Consider the following 21,256-nt stretch of genomic DNA (forward strand, 5'->3'; position numbering starts at 1 on the left):
GCTCCTTTAAGTGTGATAATGTTGGTAGGTAAATTCATCACTTTGGACCTGTTTACTTGATTTGACTTAACAAAGTCTCCAACAGGTATCATGTCATTCATGATTAATGTTTTTATTATTTATTATAGTACTTCAGGTGTTCATTTAAGTTGTTTATACAAATTATTCGAGTAACAAACAAACATATCTTAAGTAATGGGTGTTGATACTAAAGATAAACTGGCATAACTGCGTATGTCACTATTGAACACATAGTTTGTTTACACCTAGCTATACTGTAAAATGTAAATGTACACAAGGTAGATGGGCAATTCCTTCATGTTAGCCTGCAGAGTGTAAACTGCTTTGTGTAGTCAAGAGAAAGAATGAACAGTATGCATAACAGCCGAAAGAGAAAGAGTCGGATACACATAATCTTTGTTCACAGAGTAAGGCGTAAGTGTCTTTATGGAGACTGTAAACATAAAATCTGCTTCCTTTTCTTCAACAGATTATGTCCATTATCTCTGACTGTGTCCATTATTTCCGCAAAGCAGTATTAAACATCCCCTGATAGTGCTGTATAACCGTATAACAGAATTATTATTGTGTTAGAAGACAAGAAATAACAATTTGAGGCTCACATCCTGTATATTGTATCACTTCCATAAGAAGCGATGGAAGTTGTGGTCAAGATGTCAGGAAGAGTCACATCTGATCTTTTGCATTAAAAATGACCACAGGCTTAATCTGCTCTGTTCTGTTGATGTAAGTGGACACAACAGAGCGTTGATATGTTGTCACATCTGACCCTATGCGGTGATGTTTCGTCCTCCTGTAGATGGCGCTAACTTTCCTCCTAAAGTACTGCCCTGAGAAGACATACAACAGTGGGTTCAGAGCACTGTTGAGAAAGGCTAGATACGCTGAAACCTGGCTTCCTATATTGAGCGTGTGGGACCACAGCGCCTCATCCAACACGTGCAAATCACAGAGTGTGTCGAGGAAAGTGAATACTTGGAAAGGACCCCAACACAGTAAAAATAGTAGTGTGACAGCATACACCAGCACTGTGGCCTTTGTGTCATTAATGTCATGAAAACCTACACGCTCACCCCTCTGTGCTATAGCCTTGATTATGTTTCGACTGCTGAAAACAATGACCAGAACAGGGAGTACAAAGCCCAACACGTTCATCTGAATCTGATGGGCCAACTTCCAAGAGCTGTAATGGCTATAATCAAGTATACAGGACATTGTGTCGTAATCCTTAAAGAACTTCACCTTTCTGTGAACCATTGTTGTCGTGCTCAGTAAGATCCCTAGTATCCACAGGATCAAGCAGATCACTTTGGCATAAAGTGTCCGTCTCAGCCACCTGGCCTTTATGGTCTTCACAAGTGCCAGGTAGCGGTCAATACTAATCATGACCAGGGTGTAGATGCTGGTGTAGAAATTGATGATAATGATGGAGTTGACCATTTTGCATAAAGCGTCTCCGTATGGCCAATTAAAGTCGTTGAGGATGTTCATCGCCCAGAAGGGGAGGCCACATAGGAGAATAAAGTCAGCCAGTGCCAGGTTGCCCAGGTAGATCTCGGCTACAGTCAGTCGGTCCTTGTGGGCGAGGAACACTGCCAAGACAAAGCTGTTAAAGATAAGACCTAACAGAGATATGGTGAAAATGTATGGGGGGATGATGGTTTGGACCATCTCCCATTCTGCAGAGATCAGAGACTCTGATGGCAGAGACGCACTGGTGTTTTCAGACCACAGTTTTGCCACAGGTACAAACTTCATTGGCTCCATGGACTAGGAAACAAAATAATAATAGAATTCATCTGTAAAATGCTCTTATTTGATTTAAAACCCATGATGCTATGTGATTAGTACAACTACTGCACCGGAAATAAAACATAATATGTAAAGTTATTACCACTTTAAATACAATAAAATAATTAAAACATGTTGTAAAATGATACATAAATGAACAAATATTGGCAACATGGTGACATGTTTATTCACAGTTAGGCTGTTTTGGATCTGCAGAGGAAAACAGGCAACCACATATTAACAAGTTTATTAATTCCCTTTTAGTTTAACAAGACTAACAAGAAAAAGAAATATGACAAGAAACATTGTGAAGACTGTGTTAGTATTTATCAAGTACAGACTTAAATGCTCAGAACAAAACACAGGACGAAACATGAACAGTTCTTACCGTACATTTCATGAAAAGGTTCCTCTTATGGTCAAAATGCTAATGAAAAAGGCACGTCTGCAACAGGGCTCATCTGTGTACACTGAGCTCACGGTAAAAGTACACAGTGAAGCAGAGGGGAGTTCTGCTACGAATGTTTTTGTATATAACTGCATTCTTCCACACCCTCGGCCAAGGAGTTCAATATATCAACTTATTTATCAAGAAGTCAAAATTCGGCCTATGCACATGTTAGAGGCTGAAACTGCAGTACACCAAATGTGCTGGAGAAAAGATAAACCTGGACGTCATCAGCACTACTGCAGACTTCAGAAAAAAAAAGTGTTACTTACAAATGAGATATCTAAAGAAGCATTATTGTACTACTTAAAAAGTAAAATGATCACTTATGTGATAATACAGAGTGTTTTCATGTAATCATAACATTCCTCAAGGCCAAAGGGAGGATTACCTCAATGCATTAGGAGCATTTTATTCAAATGTGGTATCTATCCATTTGATAGGATCATCAACAGGATTATTGCCTATTTACACAGTCTGTAATACCTCTGTCTATGCTTTGATCAGTAATTAATCAATTTAGGAACATTACAATGTTTATCTACAGTTAATAATTTCTAAATATTTGACTAAATAAGTAAGCAAACAAAAATGGATTTATCCGTATGTCCATTCACATATAATCCTCTCCTTATCTATTCTAAACATCCTGCCTCAGGTTTATGAGATACCAACAATAACAACCTTGATATGGTCTAAAACCAAATAACAATCAAACTGGATGGAAGACAAAATATAAACAGCATTTTTTGTCAGTCTGCCATGAGAAATGTTATCCAAAAATAAGTATAGTTGAGGCTGTGGCATCCCTTTTATGGTAAAAGTTACAACAGCACACTTGCATCATGCAGTTCTAAGGGAAAGGAATCTGTATAAAGAACTTTTCATAACAAAGATCCTCTTCATAACTGTATATGATACTTTATTAACACTGATACATTGTTTAAGTTTAATTATTTTTTAAATGCCTTAATGGACCATTTATTTTCTGGAATTGCTCAGTGGTTGATATTTGTTTTACTATTTTTTTTGGGTTATATTGATAGAGCAGAAGGAAAAGTTATATTTCACGCTATACATACTATATGTATACCACAGTGGCAGGCTTACACAAAACATGATGGGATTCAGCACTTTAAATGTCTTTGTTATGTTATCTGTTAGAGTTCCAACACGTGTTCAAGATTCTCCAGAACTCCAATATCGTAAAAAAACATCAACGACAAAAAAAACAAACAATCCTGGTGGTTGCTATAAAAAAAGATAACACATGCTCAGATTTCACCCATGAGAGATGGCACCAAATTAAGCTTGGTTAAGACAGCCCACACCAGCTTTGTTTAGCAAGAACAAGATTAACAAGCACAACACAGTATAATGGAAAACACTAATTAACGTTAACAGTTCTGGAGGTTATGTATCTCAAACAAAACTGTGAAGCGGCATAATTTCACATGAAATATTTTTCTTTTAACTTTTATACTCTTACATCTAGAATTTTTTTACACTTCACTCACATGGACTACTACCCAGAAATATCAGTCAGAAATTCTTTTGCATCACAACAGATTACTTGGTGGGGGTCAGTATACTGATACCACTCTTAGCTCTCTCCCTGTCTTTCCAGTCTTTATACTAAACAGTTGTTGGCAATAGCTTCCTATTTAGCCTATAGACATAAGAGTGGTATCGACTGTCTAATCTGGCCTTTGGCAAGAAAGCGAATGAGCAACAGCTGTTTTTGGTCAAACCTTTCTCTATATCTGTAGAATTAGATTTTAGTACTCTCAGTTTGTTTAGTTGAGTTAAGATTGGCATTGTAATGACCAGACTTCCCCCACCTCCTGCACAGCACAAGTCTAAACACTTCCCTTGCCTTTTGCTTAAAGTGCTTCCCCACAATCACATACAGGAAAGGATTCAATGAGCTGTTACTGTAGCCAAGATAAGTAGCTAACTGGTTGCCAATGTCCAACACGTGTGCCCACGTACATCCAAAGATGACTTCGTAATGATCCAAAGTGTCCAAGAAGATCAAAATCTGGTAGGGCAGCCAACAGAGAACGAACACAGCAAGAACAACAAGAACAAGGTACGCAGCCTTCCTTTCCACACTGCCACTGCTGCCTTTTCTCATCTTCTGGCTGCTCTGAAGGACTTTAGTTATGTGGTAACTACAGAAGGATACAATGGGAACAGGAATAAGGAAGCCTACTATGCTGACAGTCATGTTGTAGCGCAGTCTCCAGCCTTCATGGGGATACGCTAGATAGCATGCATCAATGCCCAGATGAGGGAAGAATTGGACGGAGCGGAAGAGGATAGCAGGGAAGCTGAGCAAGACCCCAGCAATCCAGATACTGAAGCAAATCCAACGTGCCCAGAAAGCCCGTCTCTCCCTCCCCTGGGTTAGGGGTCTAGTGAGGGCCAGGTATCTGTCCACACTCACAAGCGTAAGGAACAGCACACTGCAATAATAATTCATCCCAATGACAATGTTGATTAGCTGGCACATGGGCTCCCCAAACCTCCAGTGGAACTTGTTGATGATGGTTGCAACCCAGAAAGGCAGGCAGGAAACCATGAGGAGATCAGCTGCTGCCAGGTTGCTCAGGTAGATGTCTGCCACAGAGCTGCGTCGCTTCTGGAGACAGAACACACTAAGCACAAAGGAGTTGCCGATCACTCCAAGAAGACAGATGATGGACATGTAGGCAGGCTGCATGGTGTAAACCCAATCCCATGCATCTGTGTGGTTGCAGACAACCTCAGCTCTTGCAGCACTCTCCATAAGTAACCAACCTTGTGAATTGTGGATCACTGTGAAAGCTGTAGCACAGTAACAGCTATTTTAGAGGAAAAAATAAGGGTGTGTTCAAAATGAATACCATCCAGTAAAAGCTTTTAACTGTGTCAACACAGGTTTAATGTATGTGGTGCTACCGTCATGTCATGATTTGAGTTTTAAAGTGTGAAGGGATAATAGATTTAATGGAGTGGATAATAGTGGTTTATCAGTCAGAGCACACACATGCCATCGTCAAAGAGGGAGGTCTTAGCAACGGATACTGTATGCAGCATGTCTGTGATCGAAAAGGACCCTGACCACACATTCATACCCGCATGGACAAACACATACAGTATGATTACAAACACAGAATTAGAATTTAGTCCAACTGAAATTTGAACCCCACTCACTTTTTGTGTAGTAAGTATAAAGTTAGATTTGATGTAAATATTTCCATTTTTGGTAAGAGAATAAAACTATTTCTAAGTTCTAAGCATCTGGTGAGGCGTCACATAGCAGCTGTTGACTGACATTTGAAGGCTGGCTTTATTTGGAGACATGCTGTCAACTTGCATGGTACACTACTGACAGGAGTAGGGGAGAGCTGAATCAATTATAATAAAGGGGCAATTATAACATCTTAAATTGCACCAATCAGAAATGAGACAGAAGAATGAAACTCATTTTGCACATGGTCTCTGCCTGCCAAAGGACAAACTCAACACGCCATCTTCTGTTTTCAATCAACCCGTAACCTTGCAAGGCCAATGCTGACAGAGTCAACTGTCTAAGGCTAATTTACGTCATGATATATCCATAAAAAACAAATGTTAACACCCTCTAATCAGAGGCAGGCGCCCAGCCTCCACCCTTGAGTGGGAGCCCGTGAAACTCGGTCATTTTCAAATATATGCTGATTGAGACACATCATTCACAGGACTTTCAATAGTTTTTGACACAATGTTTTGGACCTTTGACGGCTGTAGAAGCCCACTGGACTGCAATCTTTTCTTTGATGATGATCCCATGATAAACAGCAGGGTTAAAGCTACATACTGACACTCCACCAGTGCATCTGTCTGGTGCTAAAGACCTGAATCTGTCTCATAATTGTAGTCAAGGTATTCTTTGGGAAGTTTTGAGAGGCTTTTACCCATCCACAAAAAAAAGGACATTCTGTTTATATTATCAAACTGAGATGTTGTGATATACAGAGGAACTGAAGAAAATAAAAATCTTGGGAGAATGTTTATCTTCAGCACTTTCCAAGGACAGAGGCAGGGTTGACCACCTTCTACACTCTTCCTTTATAGAGTATAATAAAGGTTGTGCATTCAAAACAAATATGTTACTAATTGGGGTTATAATCAATATGCCCAAATATTTCAAATATCTCTGCTGTATGGGGGTAGGTGTGTGGTTACAATTTAACCTTTAAAGTCTATTAAGTTAAATTTGTCTTATTTTGATGACCATTCTGTTGTCTAACATTTTAAATCTTTGTCAAATTGTAGCTTCATTGTGTTATTTGAAACACAGCATTAGATTTGCAAGAATTTAGTGAAAAATCCTGAAAGGCAGACAAAAACACATGGAATGGGGTCAAATGGTGTATTTTTGGCATACTTTGAAATAACTTTGTCTGCCTTCATGTTTTTTGTTCCCCAACAATTTCCAACCCTGGCATTGGTGGTGAAGCCTGACTCCTAACAAAGGTTTCCTGTTTGGCAAGACATGCCTTCATTTTGGGGATAAATAGGGGTGTACCCTTGCCTACAGACCACAATGAGTCAACAGAAGGCCATTAAATGGTGGTGTGTGCAGAAATGTATAATGTGATGTCCATACAGCCAACAAAAAGAATCACGTTTCTCTGTCACTGTGGAAACTCTTTGACAGAATCCTGTTTTTAACTCTGCAGACAATGAGTCAGAAACACCAGAAAACACTTAGCAAGCAGATACTGGGTCCCTCGCACATTCTGGGGTTTTGCTCAACTAAACATTTAAATGCATTATAAAGTTTCAACAAGATATCCATAAACTCATATGCTTTATTTTCCAGTTATGTACATAGAAAAAAAAATACTGGTTCTATTTACAATAGGAGTTATTAGAAATACAAGACAGAATATGAAAACTATATTTACATAAATTATTTTACAGCAACCAAGCTGATTTAGATCACACTACCTATACATTCACGATACTGTTACTTGCCACTGTTTGTAACAAAGGGTTGTGGTTTATTGCATATGATGAAATGTTATAAAAGTGAAAAAAACAATTGTATGTGGTCAAGCTTATGATAAGTGACCACTTTCTCGAGTAAAGAACATTCACACCAGCTTTGTATGGCCATACACAAATAATTACATTTTCTAAAAATAGTTCATGCTTGAGGTAATTTTTTTAAGAAGATTGTTGGTCCCATTACTACACAATTACATCCACTACAAACCTAATTATGAATCATTTGAATCATTTACATTGGAACAAAACTACTGACTGCACCACTGTTATGTTTCTGCAAAGTCTATTTCTGAGGAGAACAGTGCTTTTGAAATGTTTTATACTATAGTCTTTAATGTAGAGGACCCATTTGATTGTGTGGACTCAGAAGACCCTGTTTTCTTAGTCCTCCACTGCTTGAAGACTTCCTGAGCTTTTTTCCGGAAGTTCTTTCCTACAATGACGTAGAGGATGGGGTTTAAAACACTGTTAAAGAAAGCTAAGTAGGTGAAAATCTGGTTGCATATTTCTAGGACAGTCGTGAGGTGACACCCTCCAAAGACGTCAGCTCGTGTCAGCACGTCCAGTGTGGTGACCACGTGGAATGGCACCCAGCAGATTAGGAATGCCAGAAGGACCACTAGCACTAGAGTGGTGGCCTTCTGCTCTGTTTTCTCAGCATTGAACCTCTCTATTGCCTGGATCTTCAAAGCCTGAATAATCTTGACAGTGCAGAATGAGATAATCGAAATGGGGATGATGAAGCTAAAAACAATCAACATCCCATCACAGAAAAGTGCTAGAGTGTGGTTTGGGTAGTTCAGAAAGCATGCATGTACACCATACTCTGGGAAATGTTTCACTTCCCTGAAGATGAGTGTGGGGCTGCTCAAGAGCAAGCCAAAACCCCACACCAGCAGACAGCCCAGTTTGGCGTATTTTGGCCTACGCATTCTACCATGAGACATTGTATGCACCAGTGCCACATAGCGATCTATGCTAACCAGAACAAGGAAGTAGATGCTGCAGTAGGCATTCATCTTAATGCCCAGGTTGACAACTTTGCACAAGAACAGACCAAAAGGCCAGTTGAAATCGTTGGATATGTTGACAGCCCAGAAGGGCAAACAGGACACCAGAACAATGTCAGCAGCAGCCAGGTTGCTCAAGTAGATCTCAGCCACAGTGCAGGCCTTCTTGTGGAGGCAGAAAACCATGACGACAAACACATTAAACATGACTCCCAGCACAGTGATGAATAGGATATACACCGGTTGCCCGGAGTTGAGCCACTCCCAAAGGTCCGATTCAGGACAATCAGTGCCATTGGTGTTGTTTTGGTCTCCATATACAGCTGTGGTGCTGAAGTCCGGGATGCTGTGGAGAACATAAAGCAAACAAAAAAAAAGTTGAATCCACTGACTGTACAGTAAACATGTAGCTCGAGCCAGGAGCTGGTTAGCCTAACTTAGCATAAAGACAGAAGAGTGGCATTGATTCTCTCATCTAACTCTCTGCAGAAAGCCATTTTAACAAAGACAACATATAATAAGGACCTGTATTTAAACCTTTGCTTCTTCTGAGGAAATTTTGTTAACTGATATGATTAACAACAAAGGTCATGGTCAAGCCATATGCACAGTTTTTATCAATTGTGAATCTCCTTATATTTCTCTTTTAACTGTGTGACATGTTGTTCTGATCGTTTGGGTCTGCCTACACCCACGGGGGAAATGTTCATTATGTGGTCATCCCTGGACTTGGCCTTTATGTTTCCAGAGGAACAGAGTTGTACACGCAGCCTCTGCTTGTACCACTTGTTACTTTCAAGCAGTGAGCTTTGAACTGCGCTAAAATAACATAAGCTACCATAACAACATGCCTGAGCATTTACTTTAGTAATTGAGCCTCTGCAAACAGCGGAACATCAGCTTTGCTCTTTGAGCGCCAACCACATCCTACATCACATCCATACCTATATCATAAAACAGTGTATTCCATATTTCCATACTATAACTCTTACTGCTATTGCATTTACTATTTGCTGCATTGCAATCTTTACATGCACATCCTATCAACCCTGCCTTCACCCATAAATCATTAGGTATTTACAGTCTACCTGTGTCTAAGTCATTGTGTAGTGTGTGTACCATGTTGTAATAATGAACAACAGACCTGGCTCTGTTCGCCCAAATTCCCCCTGGGGTTGTTTGAATTTGCTCTGCACAAAATAAGATATCATCTTACACGAATAGTGTAATAGTTTTGTACTGAACCATTATGTCAAAGACAACCGTACTTTAAATGCTACTTAACACATATGAGAAGGTTTAAGGGGTGTGTGAAGCATCAATAACAATCATTTGAGGCATGAGCAGCGTATCAGTGTATGGCAATTTCCCATTCAATCAACACTAATATTACTGCTTCTTTTTGTCAGCAGAGCACAAACTAGAAAATAGATAATGCTAAAAGACTTGTCTCAACTGGTATGGAAAAGTCCGGTTTTTCACCTCTGAGTTTGTCTTGGCTGTATTTCACTGTACTGTTTACCGTTATGTTAAGATATCCTGTTATCCAACACACCTTGATGTATCATCCATTTTAATAACAGCTGTCTTCACAAAAGTCACCACATACTTGTGAGTGACTTGTCAACTCTCAGTGACTTGTCAACTCTCAGTGTTTAAGAAGAGATGATGTACCAATGCTACTGTGAAACATTTTACAATATATAAACCAATGAAGCTTACCTTGTAGGTTGAAGAGTCATTTCTCCTGATAGGTCCAGATGTGAAATGTCCAGATGTCAGACTACACTGCTGCACTACAGTGCCCTCCCTTACTCTCCTCAGTCTGTCCCTGACTCACTCTCTTATAGGAAACTGTAATTAAACCAGCCAGAACGTCATTCTCTAGTCTGCATGCTTTCCTTTTTCTCTGTTCCCTATCCTCATCTCAGTAAGATCATACACAACATGTCTATGTGTTTGTGAGATGACATAGTTACTGTTTACTTGCTTAATGATTTAGGATTGGATAAAGATATCTGGGATTGTAAATGTGTATTTTTGTGAGGTATCTCCTACTTTTTTATATTTGAGTGTTTCTTTTTCTGATAACTTTTTCTTTTTACTCCCTAATTTTTTTACACTAATACCTGTACTTTCTTCTCCTTACACTTTCAAAACAGGCTCATTACTTTAGCTTTAATGCATTTGAGCGTAATTCTCGATTAATATCGTTATTATTATTTTGCATCATTGCACGCCTTCCCAACATCAAGACCAGTGTATATCATGCATGACAGACGTAATGTAGAAAACATAAAAGACACAACTTAACATTTCGGAACAGACGAGAGGAAGACTCAACCCTATTTGAAGTTTCAGTTATATTAGCTTTGCACAGAAACAGCCAGTAGAAATATCCCTCAGAGAAACCAAGAGAGTACTTTTTACTTTCATACTTTGAGTACATTTCAGAGTCTGTACTTTTTCACTTTTACTTGAGTAAAGAAGTTTAATCGGTTCTTCCACTTTTACTGTCTGTCTTTTTTTACACAAATATCTGTGCTTCTACTTGAGTAAAGAATGTGTGTACTTTTGCCACCTTGGTTAGTATTCAGAGTGACAAGGTCCACATAGGAAAGAGGTCTGGGTGGATGGATGGGTCATACACAGGATTGTCACTCAGGAGGCTTGGGATTGAGTCACTGTTGACTTTTTTAAAGTTTTAAGAGACTTCCCATTAGCAATGTGACCTGTGTCACAAGACGTATGTCACATTATGTACTTATTTTAACCCAAACCAAGATCCTAAATTCCTAAATTTAACCAAATAGTTTTGTTGCCTAAAACTAACCAAACTGCAAACACTTCACAATGTTACCCATGTGTTTAAAATGCCTCTCAAACTGTACTAAACTAGGGTACCTTGTGTGTCTGCATGAGATGCTGAGGGGCGTGACAAAGCAGCATCAGTATTTGACAATCTGGGAAGAGAATGTGTTGGAACAACACAAATTCATTTGAGCAGTTCTTGGATATTTTGTTGGACAAATGAGCATAGCAATGTTATTTCCTCAGCACTGGAGTAGAGATATGTACTTGGTCTATGATGATGTTATGATTATTATTACTGTGAATAAGAGTTAGATATGACATTTTAATGGCTTCACAAGTGCATTTTTATAATGACACTGTTACACAATGATATGTAACTGTGGGAAAACTGAAACCATGGCTTACCTTCAGGCCTGCACAAGTGTTCAGGTAGACAGAAGCACTACATGATAAAACGCAATATTAGGTCATTTGGCCAGGCACTGCATCAGATAATTTAATACCTACAAGCACACTTTACTGACGGATCTTGGTAATGTGATTTGTGTGTTTCTGTTTACCTTGTGATCACTATGATGGAGAATAAAATCACTGTCAACGTTTCACAAAACCAATTTGCGAGCACTGCTTCCTGGATCATATTTAATCATGTCAGGTATAATTTTTTTTTATTGTTTCCACAACTGAGCGCCTGTTATGAGCAGGAATCGACTTTGTCAGGATCCAACTTCACCCTTTCGGCATCGTCTTGATGTGGCACAATCATCATCCACTAATGCTCTCCTGGGGTGTATAAGGACCGTTCCCCCCTTGTGAAATCCATATTGACCCTACAATTTCCTCCTAATCTACTAAACTAAGATTTATAATGGACAAATTACAAATGACACTATCATATTTTCTATACTGTGCTCTAATAGTCATGTATGTCTCTGTGTGTATTACTAACAATATGGAAAGATGGGCTAATTGCTCAGTCATCATGCCTGTGATTATCAGATCTTATCTGAGGTTTTCTGAGATTTCCATTAATCTCACAGCACAACATTGACATTTGAGGGACATTAAGATCTCACAGTGCAGCTAAATAGGCAGAATGTACTTAAAATCAAAGGCAATTTTCAAGTTAGCATTGATTAGACTAGACAATGGGCTTAAAAGCAGCCAATAATGTGTGAAAACTGATCTGGTGTGTCATGTTCTTATGATTAACATAAGGTAAGTGCATGTTAGCCAAGTGCTTCCCTGAAATAATGTTGCAATGATGCATTTCAGTTTTGCAACGTCCTGTTGGTCACACACACATTGACATTGAAGACTACTCACGTGATATTCTGTAATTCCTTAGAAGCTGGTACCTTAGAAGCGTAACTGTGACTACACATGAACCCTCAACCATATTTTAGGTTGTCTATGTGGGACCTTCAGCAGGTGGTAGCCCTGTAGCCAGGCTGGAGCAGTTACTGTAGCATTCAGTTTTAGATTTACAGTTGCTGCTGGCGCCGTTCTCTCAGCCACCAATTGTTACCAATTAGGGGTTGTAGCAGGTTGTCTGTCATACAATCTAATAACAGCAACGTAATGAGACTTCCGGGGGCTGCAACAGAGATACTTTTCTTTTCTTTTCTTTTCTCATCCACCCATTCCTTGCTTCTTGAAATGATAAGAATCAACATCACATGTCATGTTTAATGCGTGTTTATATTCACTTGTATAATTGATTGGTCCATGTATCAAAGAGTGTATTGTAGCCTACAATATTTACTTCCCAGTCATTTCCCCTAGAGATTTCCTTGGAACCAAACACTATATCCAAACAATAGAACAAAAGTAGTTATGCAACAGTAAATGTCAGGGTTACTATGAAAATATTTAAATAATGACATTCATATCAAGTATTTTTAGTTTTAGATCAGTGTTGATTCAAGGCCATCTTTTGATGTTTCATATTCTGCCAACATCTTCCCCGATCTGCACACCTCTCTCAACCTTCTGACCTCTGATAAGACTTGGAGCTTGGAGACAGTGGCAGGAATTGCGTTAATCAAAGAAGCTATTTTATTTACATATGGAAACAAATCTTGAGGTCTACTAGCATGTTGTTTTAGGGATATGGATGAATGTGTGATTTGGATCCTACATTTAGTATTTGAAGAATGATTATTCCACAACTTACTTTTTCCATCTTTATATACCATAAATCAATGGAATACATCACATCCACAAAATTGTCTTTGTGGCTTTTTATGTAATTAAATATTGTTTTTTTTCCTTCCGAAAACATCTGAGCCTCAATCTAAAATGTCTGGTGACATGACTGAGTATCGTGCAATGAAAACTACATTTGGCCATATCAGGCATTCTAACAGGCTGAATATAAAAAAGCTTATTGGGGAAAATTAGAAAAACATTTTCACAGGATAAGGTTGAAAACTTTCCAACAAACAACTGGGACAAATCATTATTTTGGCACTTAAAAGTACAATTACTGCACTTCTTATAACTGTTTAAGAAAAAGTAAGCAGTTTTATTTATTACATTGTTTTTACAGAATGATTTTTTGCTTCCTAGAAATATCTACCAAATTGTCTCAACAGTTTTACCAAGAATAACAATACAGGCAATGAAAACATTGAGGAGTTTTACTGTGGCTTATCATCTTAAGTCATGTGTATGTTCCTGTTTCCTACTGCAGGATATTATGGGGCTGGTGGAACTAAACTAGAACTAAGTTCACTTTACGCCTGTCATGGTGCCAGCCATTGTGCTTTATGTGATGTTGATATCTGTCTATGTTTGATGTTACTTGACAATTGTTATTGTAGATAGTTTTCATTAGAAACCATTTCTATTGAACCGTAAGGTCTGTAGATTATCCAAGCAAATACATTTGTTCTGTAAGCTGCTATTAAGTTTATAAAATTAAATTTTTCAATGATATCAACACCACAACCACAATTCCATTGTACTGGACTGGCAACATAATTCTTTAAGTTGTGGCTATCTCAAAACAATAGTAAATAAAATCTGCAAGGCTAGATGGGATGAGTGAAAGAATGTGATTTTCTTTGTAATATGACCATTATGCCTTTGTCCAAACATAACATTTATTAGGTTTAACAGCCTTAACAGACCCTGGCCCAATCTTTCACAAGTTTACAGAGACACACTCTGTGAATGCTTTACCTTGTAGACCCCGAAGTAATTTATCTTTGTGCTTGAGTAGTCATTAAAACAAACTTAAACTCTGTCTGCTGCTGTTAGTTATGTCTCAGTGGTGTGTAATGGACTATATAAAAAAGAATGTCTGGACGAGGGTGTGGCAAGGCTCATGCTTCTCTTCCAAAATATTCAGCTCATTTCCTGTCTCCTTCTGGCTGTCTCTTAAGTTGTTTTCCAGGCTGTGAACTCCCTTACTCGGCATCGAACCCGCCCCCATTCAGTTTCATAATTGCTCACAGACAACAGACAATCATCACAACTGTTTGTTGCAATGAAACCCTATGAAGGGAGAGTGAGGGAGAGCTTATAAAAGATGGAATCAAACCAGCCCCAGTGTGTGACACTGGGAGCGGCTTCAGGCCTTGGCTCTCTTCTGAAAACCACTAATTCGACTTGAAACATAAAACACAAAGCAATTTTTTGTAGTTAAATTCAACCCCCGCTTTTAATACTGTGTGTCTGATTGATAACATTTTCCTGGCAGAAAATACACAGACTATCTAATGTTACTGCATTTACTGTAAAACTAGTTTTTCTGTGCAATGGGACATGTTGTGGAAAGTAAGCTGTGCTTTCCCTTATAAATTGACCTCTACTGCTAATGCCTGCTGTATCAATTTCACCTCTGAGATGAAACTGAAAATATAAAAATCAGATTCAATTTGACATAGTTGTTTTTGTATTAACAGACAAGTTGACACAAGACAACATTAAGCAATACACTGAGTCAACTACCTGTGGGTGGCCACAATCTAAACTTCTGACTGAAATTTAGTTTTGTTTTTATTCTGTGAATTTGAACGTCAGAACAAATAAAAAACATTTTAGCTAGCACAGGAAATCTGCCATTTATGGTGAACTAAACATGTTTGCAGTTATGTTCTGTTTATGTTCAGTGACCAAGCTGAAAGTTTACGTTTCTGGGTGTTTTGTCACAGTTTAGAGAAGAACTTAGAAGTAAACTATGTGGGAGAAAGCCACTTGATTGGGAATGAAAATTTGAGCTGCTTGCAGGGTGGGTAATTGTGGTTATGACTCCAAATTATAAGAACTGCACCAGACTGATTACTAAGTGTTTAGATGCTGTAAAACCAAAAATTAAGGGTAAAATATCACACAATAAATCAGTTTATGAGAAAGCTGTGCTCCTGATATTTTTTAGATTTTCCACTATTAGAGGAATATCTGATAAATGAAGACTAAAATACAATGTAAGACAAATAGATAACAGGCATGTCTTATATTGTGTTTTTTACTCTGATGCCGACTGACAAACCACATGGCCAATGTTAGCTCAGAGGGACAAAAGAGGTGATTTACTGAATGGCTTTGACAGTATGGTGATACTTACGGAGAGGACTGCTACCACATATCACTCACTAACTTGTCATCTTTTATATGCCTGACACATCTCTTCAATCTAAAAAGGCAAACTTTTAGGAAACCTAATGTAATGAAAACATAATGTAAATGTATATTTTGTTAAAACTTAGACTTTCAATCTCAATTTAAGCAAGTTACTTCATGTCTTTATAAATATGACTTAAATGTACGCACTTCTGCTAAATAATGTGTGTTGTTCTATATAGACTGTGACGGCAGGGCCCTCACACCATGGACATAATCTATTTGCTTCAACCTGTTTCTCCTAGTAGGAGAATGGTGGAGGACGTGTATTAAGTAGAAGGACCAGTATTATTATTGTGTGACAAGTAAAACTCTTGCATTCATTCCAACCTAAAGTCCCTCTCCACACAAAAATGTTTTTCTTCTTGATCCTACAGCTGGATGTTTGAGCTTTACTGTGCACAATGATATATGTGCAGAGTTTGACACTAGAGGAATGTTTTCACATTGACCTTCTGAAAGTGGAAAGTTTCTCTGTACTCTGTGGGTGGGGCCTATGAGCAGGATTTGTTACATATACAATATACAATAGTTTGGGAGCCAATCCTGGTCTAATATGCCACTTATACAAGTGTGATGTAAACATTTGATGCCTCCAGTCCACATACACTTTTTTTTTAAACTTACTTTATTTACTTTACTTAACAGTGAAATAGGAGACATCTTGTGTCCAGCAGGAAAACTTGAAAAAATTCACAAAAAAACCCATCAGACACACATTATTGTTCTAAGCAGACTCATTTAATATAAATCATAAAACATGTCTGGAGGTGATCTTTATGTAAATGTATTATTAGGTATTATTAGTAAAAAGTAAAGTATCAAAAGTAAAAGTACTGTTTCTACCAAAAATCTGATTCGCCAGACCATTGCAATAGTATTATATAAATATAGTTTATTCATCAATGTGTGAGCAGCATTTTATTATAATTTTTTATTGTGTCACAAGCCAAAATGGTTTAAAACCACTGGTTTCACCTTTAACAATATGTTGTGTTTTATGAACTTTTTTATGTAAAATCTTCACCTGAAACAGAACTAGTAACTAAAGCTGTCAGATAAATTTAGTGGAGTAAAAAGTACAACATTTCATTTTGAAATGAAATGTAGTGAAGTGGAAGTATCAAGTATCATAGGTTAGTATGTACAGCCTATCACACAAGTGTGAGTATATTTAGACCTACTGATTACTTGTATGTTGCCAATAGTTTATTCTGATTCTACATACAGTATGTAATGCATGTACTGTATACCCTCATCATCTTAGAAACAAAAATATATAGAGCCCTCTACTGGATGAAATATGAAGTGTTCTGAGCTTTAGAAATTAAGACAAAATACTAGTACAGAAGGACAGTGATTGAAAACACACATGCACAATAGAGCATGTATGGAAATTATTATTAATTAATACTTACACACATTGTCATCAGACTACCTCAGGCTGCTGAAATATTTTGTGATTGATGTGAATTTGAGGATTTTTGTCTCATCTGTAACATAAACTGCAATTTGAGTATTTTTATTTTCTACTCCACTACAATTTAGAGGAAAATATTGTACTATTAATATAACATTGCAGAAAATAAATACATTTTCTTAGTTTACTTTCCACCAATGATAACGTATATAATAATTTTAACACTGACATGGGCCATTCTTCATTATAAGCACTTCCATTGTGTTGCTTTGAGTACATTTTGATTATATTTTGTCACTTAAGCAATGTTTTAAAAACAGGCCTCGGCCCTGTCGTGCATCATAAATAATTGCCAAAATCACAAAAAGCAGTCTCCTTAGCACACTTGTCAATGTTTCAGAATAAACTACAGTTGACAAGGATCAGCATCGATCAATCTCTGCTCCACTCTGAGAGAACACCTGTCAGACATTCATCACCACACAGAGATATGGACAGAGGTTTCCACTGTTAATCCTGATTCTTTTCCTCCCCGTGCTCATGCATTTTTGCTCTTCTCAATCATCCTGTCATTTTCTGTCAGCCTGTGCATCTGTCTATCTGTCTCTCAACTTGTCTCACTCTCTCTTCAGTGGATCCTGCATTAGCCCCTCGGAGTGGTTTCCACTTTAATTTTGGCCAGCGACCATGTAAGTGAGACTCAACTGCCAATAGGTGCTTCAGGCAACCGGAGTGATACATGTCAGTCTCCATGGTGACAGGCAGCATGTTCTGCATGCTGATATCCAATCATATACAGTGTAGTGACAGAGAGCCCTAGAGGACGAATCCTACTGACTTTAGGGATGCTCTGACGTGCCTACATACAGCCTCACAGGGCTGCTTGTAAACTCATCTTGTTTCTGTATGATTTTATACTCTTAGTACTGCCAGGGAGTATTGTAAATAGAGTAAATATGGTATGAATCTGCGCTGTGTCAAATTGCTTGACAAAAATGAAGGTTATATCGAAGAAATAATAACAGCAATAAGCTTCATATGTTAGAGATTTGGCTTGGGGCACAGGTGGAAAGGGCTGTATCCATCTTGTTCAAAGGGCAGCTTCTTCATAAATCCCCTCTCTTTCTAAGGATCTTTTCTATATGAGATGACAGGCAGAGACAGATACTTTGTCAGTCCTCCTGCCTCATGGAAAAGTGTGTGTGTGCGAGAGGGAGAGAGGGAGAGAGAAGGAGAGAGAGGGACCCAGCCATCCACACAATAGTGATACTAAATCAAAAGAATAGGGCTCCTGCCTTTTGGATGACGGGTGATGCTGAGCTCCCATCATGGAGTAACAGTAATGAAGCATTTTCACTGAGGCTGCTGCAGCATCAGGGGGTGGCGAAGCCCCACAGGATTGCATTAAAGACTCTCTGTTCCCTGTCACAATTGGCACACTATTTACAATCCCATGAGATTGGAGGTAGAAAAGAAAAGCCTAATGCAGAAATGGATTACATGTGACTTCTGCCTGCATCTTGTGTCCTGATAAATGACAGCTGAACGAAATTAATCGGTGGGAAAGCTTTCAATTGGGACTCCGTTTTGGAGGGAAATAAACATATTTAATCTTTCTGAGAATACCCACGCTCAGTTAAGTACTCTGTGTTGCTGATTGTTAGTGCCATCCCATAACAAATTATTCTGCTTACAGGGCTTAACATCTTGTTTAATTGTTCTGATTAGTCAAAGCTGTAGGTGCAGCTCTGTGAGCTCCTCATCAGAGGATATTAGCTAGTGTCTTTAATGAGCAGCATAATTAGAGGGTGTGTTTGTTTGTGAGAAAGAAAGGTTGAAAAGAAGAAATCCCAAGAAAAGCGAAAAGTGAGGTCCAGAAATGGCTGCCACAAGCCAAAGGTGCTGTCCAAATCCATTATAGCCTGCTGTTGCCATGGTAGCAGCCCACCTAAAATCGTTTCCTTACCAACCTTGCTTGCCTCTTACATGTAACCAGGAGGCAGTAACAGTTGGTAGAAGTCTCTGTTATTGTGATGACAGCTGTCAGTTGCTGATGTAGCCATCGGACCAGAGAACAAAACTCCATCCTGCTCGTGCACTCAAGCAGTTACCATCAAAAACAACGTCAGAGTCGATTACGAATGTTGCAAACATTGCGTAATTCATGTTATGCTCCATGTGCCATATCAGTCCCTCTTTAAATCAGACCTGTGGTGGAGTCGGTGCAAGCTGTTGATCTTTCTTCTTCTTGGAAAGTGACCTCAAGCCAGAAACATTGTGATGGAAAGCCCATTATTGATTCTCTTAACAACCTAATCCTATGAGTCAGAAAAACAAATTAACATTAAGCCGCAGGAAGCTAATGCACCTCCATTATCCTCCCTCGATAGTGGTCTGCTGCCATGAGCTCATCCAGCTATAGACAGCAATTAAAATTTTGACCTCAGCTCCCTGCTGAAAATGAGGCAGATGTTTTGATACCATGACTCCTTGTAACATCACTTTATTGGCTTGGAAAGATACTGTGTGATTTCCAAAACGTTCTGTGTCTACCTTTGGAGAGTTGGTCCAGTTGGTCAACTCCTGGGACAGCAGGTAGCTTTGTCAGCTGTCCATGCTAATAGTTTAGCATATAATATGAAGAATAAAGACCAACTTATTTTGGTGAAACTGCAAAAGTCCACAAGACAAACAGCATCGGTCTACAATTAAACTGGTGTTCAACTGTAGCTGTAGTTTTGACCTCTCATAGGAGTATGCCCTACTTTAACTTACTTTAATGTTTGTGTAGTGCTTATAAATACTTCTTAATAAATGAGGAGCGACTGTATTGTGTTTTTGTGTTTTTTATTTCTGCATGATTCTGTCTACATTGATGGATAAGTGTGTGTTAAAGCTATATGCAGGCTCCCGATAATACTGAAAAGCTTCAGTATTACTCACTCACTCCCTCACACACACACCCACTCACTGTAAGCGCAGACACTTGCACAGTGTAATAGACATCCCCTCCTACCTCTCTTGCTGTTGCACTGCTTTGCCACAAATATCGAATTTGCCGTTACAGGCATATTTATGTGACGCATTGTATAGATGGTAACGTATAACCTTTGTTAAGGCTTGGGATAAGTATAGACCCATACAGTATGCTCCCATGTGTCTCTGAAGTGACAGTTTGACAAGATGTGTCTAAGCGGCTTGGCATATATTAGCATACCCAGCACCTCATCACCAAGCTGTCACTCTCGACTGGACAGGAGTCGGACTGAAGTGTTACAGACTCAGGGGGGCAACAGAGGAGCAATAAGACAACCTCTCCTTATATCATCCTTTTTCACACTTTCCTCTCCTCTCCTTTTTTTTCTTCTCCTTTCCTCACCTCATACTTTCAGACTGATTAATCTCATACTGGCTTTAAATGAACGACATTATCTATTATTCACAGGCAAAGCCAGCCTCATCTTGCACAGACTATATAAATGAAGTCTTAGCCACTGAAGAGTTTCTCTCAAACCATATTATCACCCGAAAGTCAGAAAATTACCATGCATTAGCATAGATTATCTCAGGCAAGGTCAATGGTTATCCATTTCATCTTGCTTTTTCTGAGGGGGTTTTTTAGACTCCCTTGCCGCTAGGTGTCAGCGGCTGTATAGCGAAGCCCCTGGGACCTTTTTCCTCAGAATTGAGTCGCTTGATCGGATAAAAAGGAAAGGCACAACAAGCAGCAGAAGCAATGTGAAGGTTATTCGAAGATCATGTGCAGCCGACTTTACTTCTAGCTCTATCCCCTCTGCTGAGGGGGATCAGAAAGGCCCATGGCGAATTTGTGGGGAGCTGATCCAAATATTATCAAACCAAGCTGCATTTTCAGTGATGAAAGTCTGTAATGTGGCATAAAGGTTGAGCAGTATAGGTTCATGAAGTTATGAATATGATCTTTAAATACTTTTGACATCACTTCTCCCCAGGTGTCAGGGATTTGCAACCACCAAAAACTTCTGGGAGTAAGCCACAGTGGATCCCATTGTTACAGTTATAAAAGCACATCAATAAAGTTATAAAGTCAAACTTTTGATTACA

General features: G+C 38.7%; 3 protein-coding genes across 3 annotated transcripts; all 3 read right to left on the reverse strand.

The window, feature by feature from the left end:
- Window positions 1-552: 552 nt before the first annotated feature.
- On the reverse strand, window positions 553-1,788 carry bdkrb1 (bradykinin receptor B1). Its single transcript, XM_035674482.1, has one exon. It carries the CDS (start codon window positions 1,786-1,788, stop codon window positions 688-690), a length of 1,101 nt encoding a protein of 366 aa, XP_035530375.1. The 3' UTR covers window positions 553-687.
- A 2,243-nt stretch (window positions 1,789-4,031) lies between these two features.
- LOC118336920 (B2 bradykinin receptor-like) lies at window positions 4,032-5,051 on the reverse strand. Its single transcript, XM_035673685.1, has one exon. The coding sequence runs from the start codon at window positions 5,049-5,051 to the stop codon at window positions 4,032-4,034; it is 1,020 nt and encodes a 339-aa protein (XP_035529578.1).
- Window positions 5,052-7,064: 2,013 nt separating this feature from the next.
- On the reverse strand, window positions 7,065-10,146 carry LOC118336683 (B2 bradykinin receptor-like). The gene is made up of 2 exons (XM_035673350.1): window positions 10,033-10,146; window positions 7,065-8,656 (listed from the first exon to the last, which is right to left on the reverse strand). Exons 1-2 carry the CDS (start codon window positions 10,050-10,052, stop codon window positions 7,618-7,620), a joined length of 1,059 nt encoding a protein of 352 aa, XP_035529243.1. The 5' UTR covers window positions 10,053-10,146; the 3' UTR covers window positions 7,065-7,617.
- Between the last annotated feature and the right edge of the window lie 11,110 nt (window positions 10,147-21,256).

This window comes from Morone saxatilis, unplaced genomic scaffold (assembly GCF_004916995.1).
Source record: "Morone saxatilis isolate NCDOM2014 unplaced genomic scaffold, NCSU_SB_2.0 Contig3, whole genome shotgun sequence".
Classification (NCBI taxonomy): Eukaryota; Metazoa; Chordata; class Actinopteri; family Moronidae; genus Morone; species Morone saxatilis.

Coding starts and splice junctions, on each gene's coding strand:
- bdkrb1 (XM_035674482.1), bottom strand. CDS start 1,788: ATGGAGCCAATGAAGTTTGTACCTGTGGCAAAACTGTGGTCTGAAAAC.
- LOC118336683 (XM_035673350.1), bottom strand. CDS start 10,052: ATGACTCTTCAACCTACAAG. Junction 8,657..10,032: donor ATGACTCTTCAACCTACAAG/GTAAGCTTCATT, acceptor TGTTCTCCACAG/CATCCCGGACTTCAGCACCA.
- LOC118336920 (XM_035673685.1), bottom strand. CDS start 5,051: ATGGAGAGTGCTGCAAGAGCTGAGGTTGTCTGCAACCACACAGATGCA.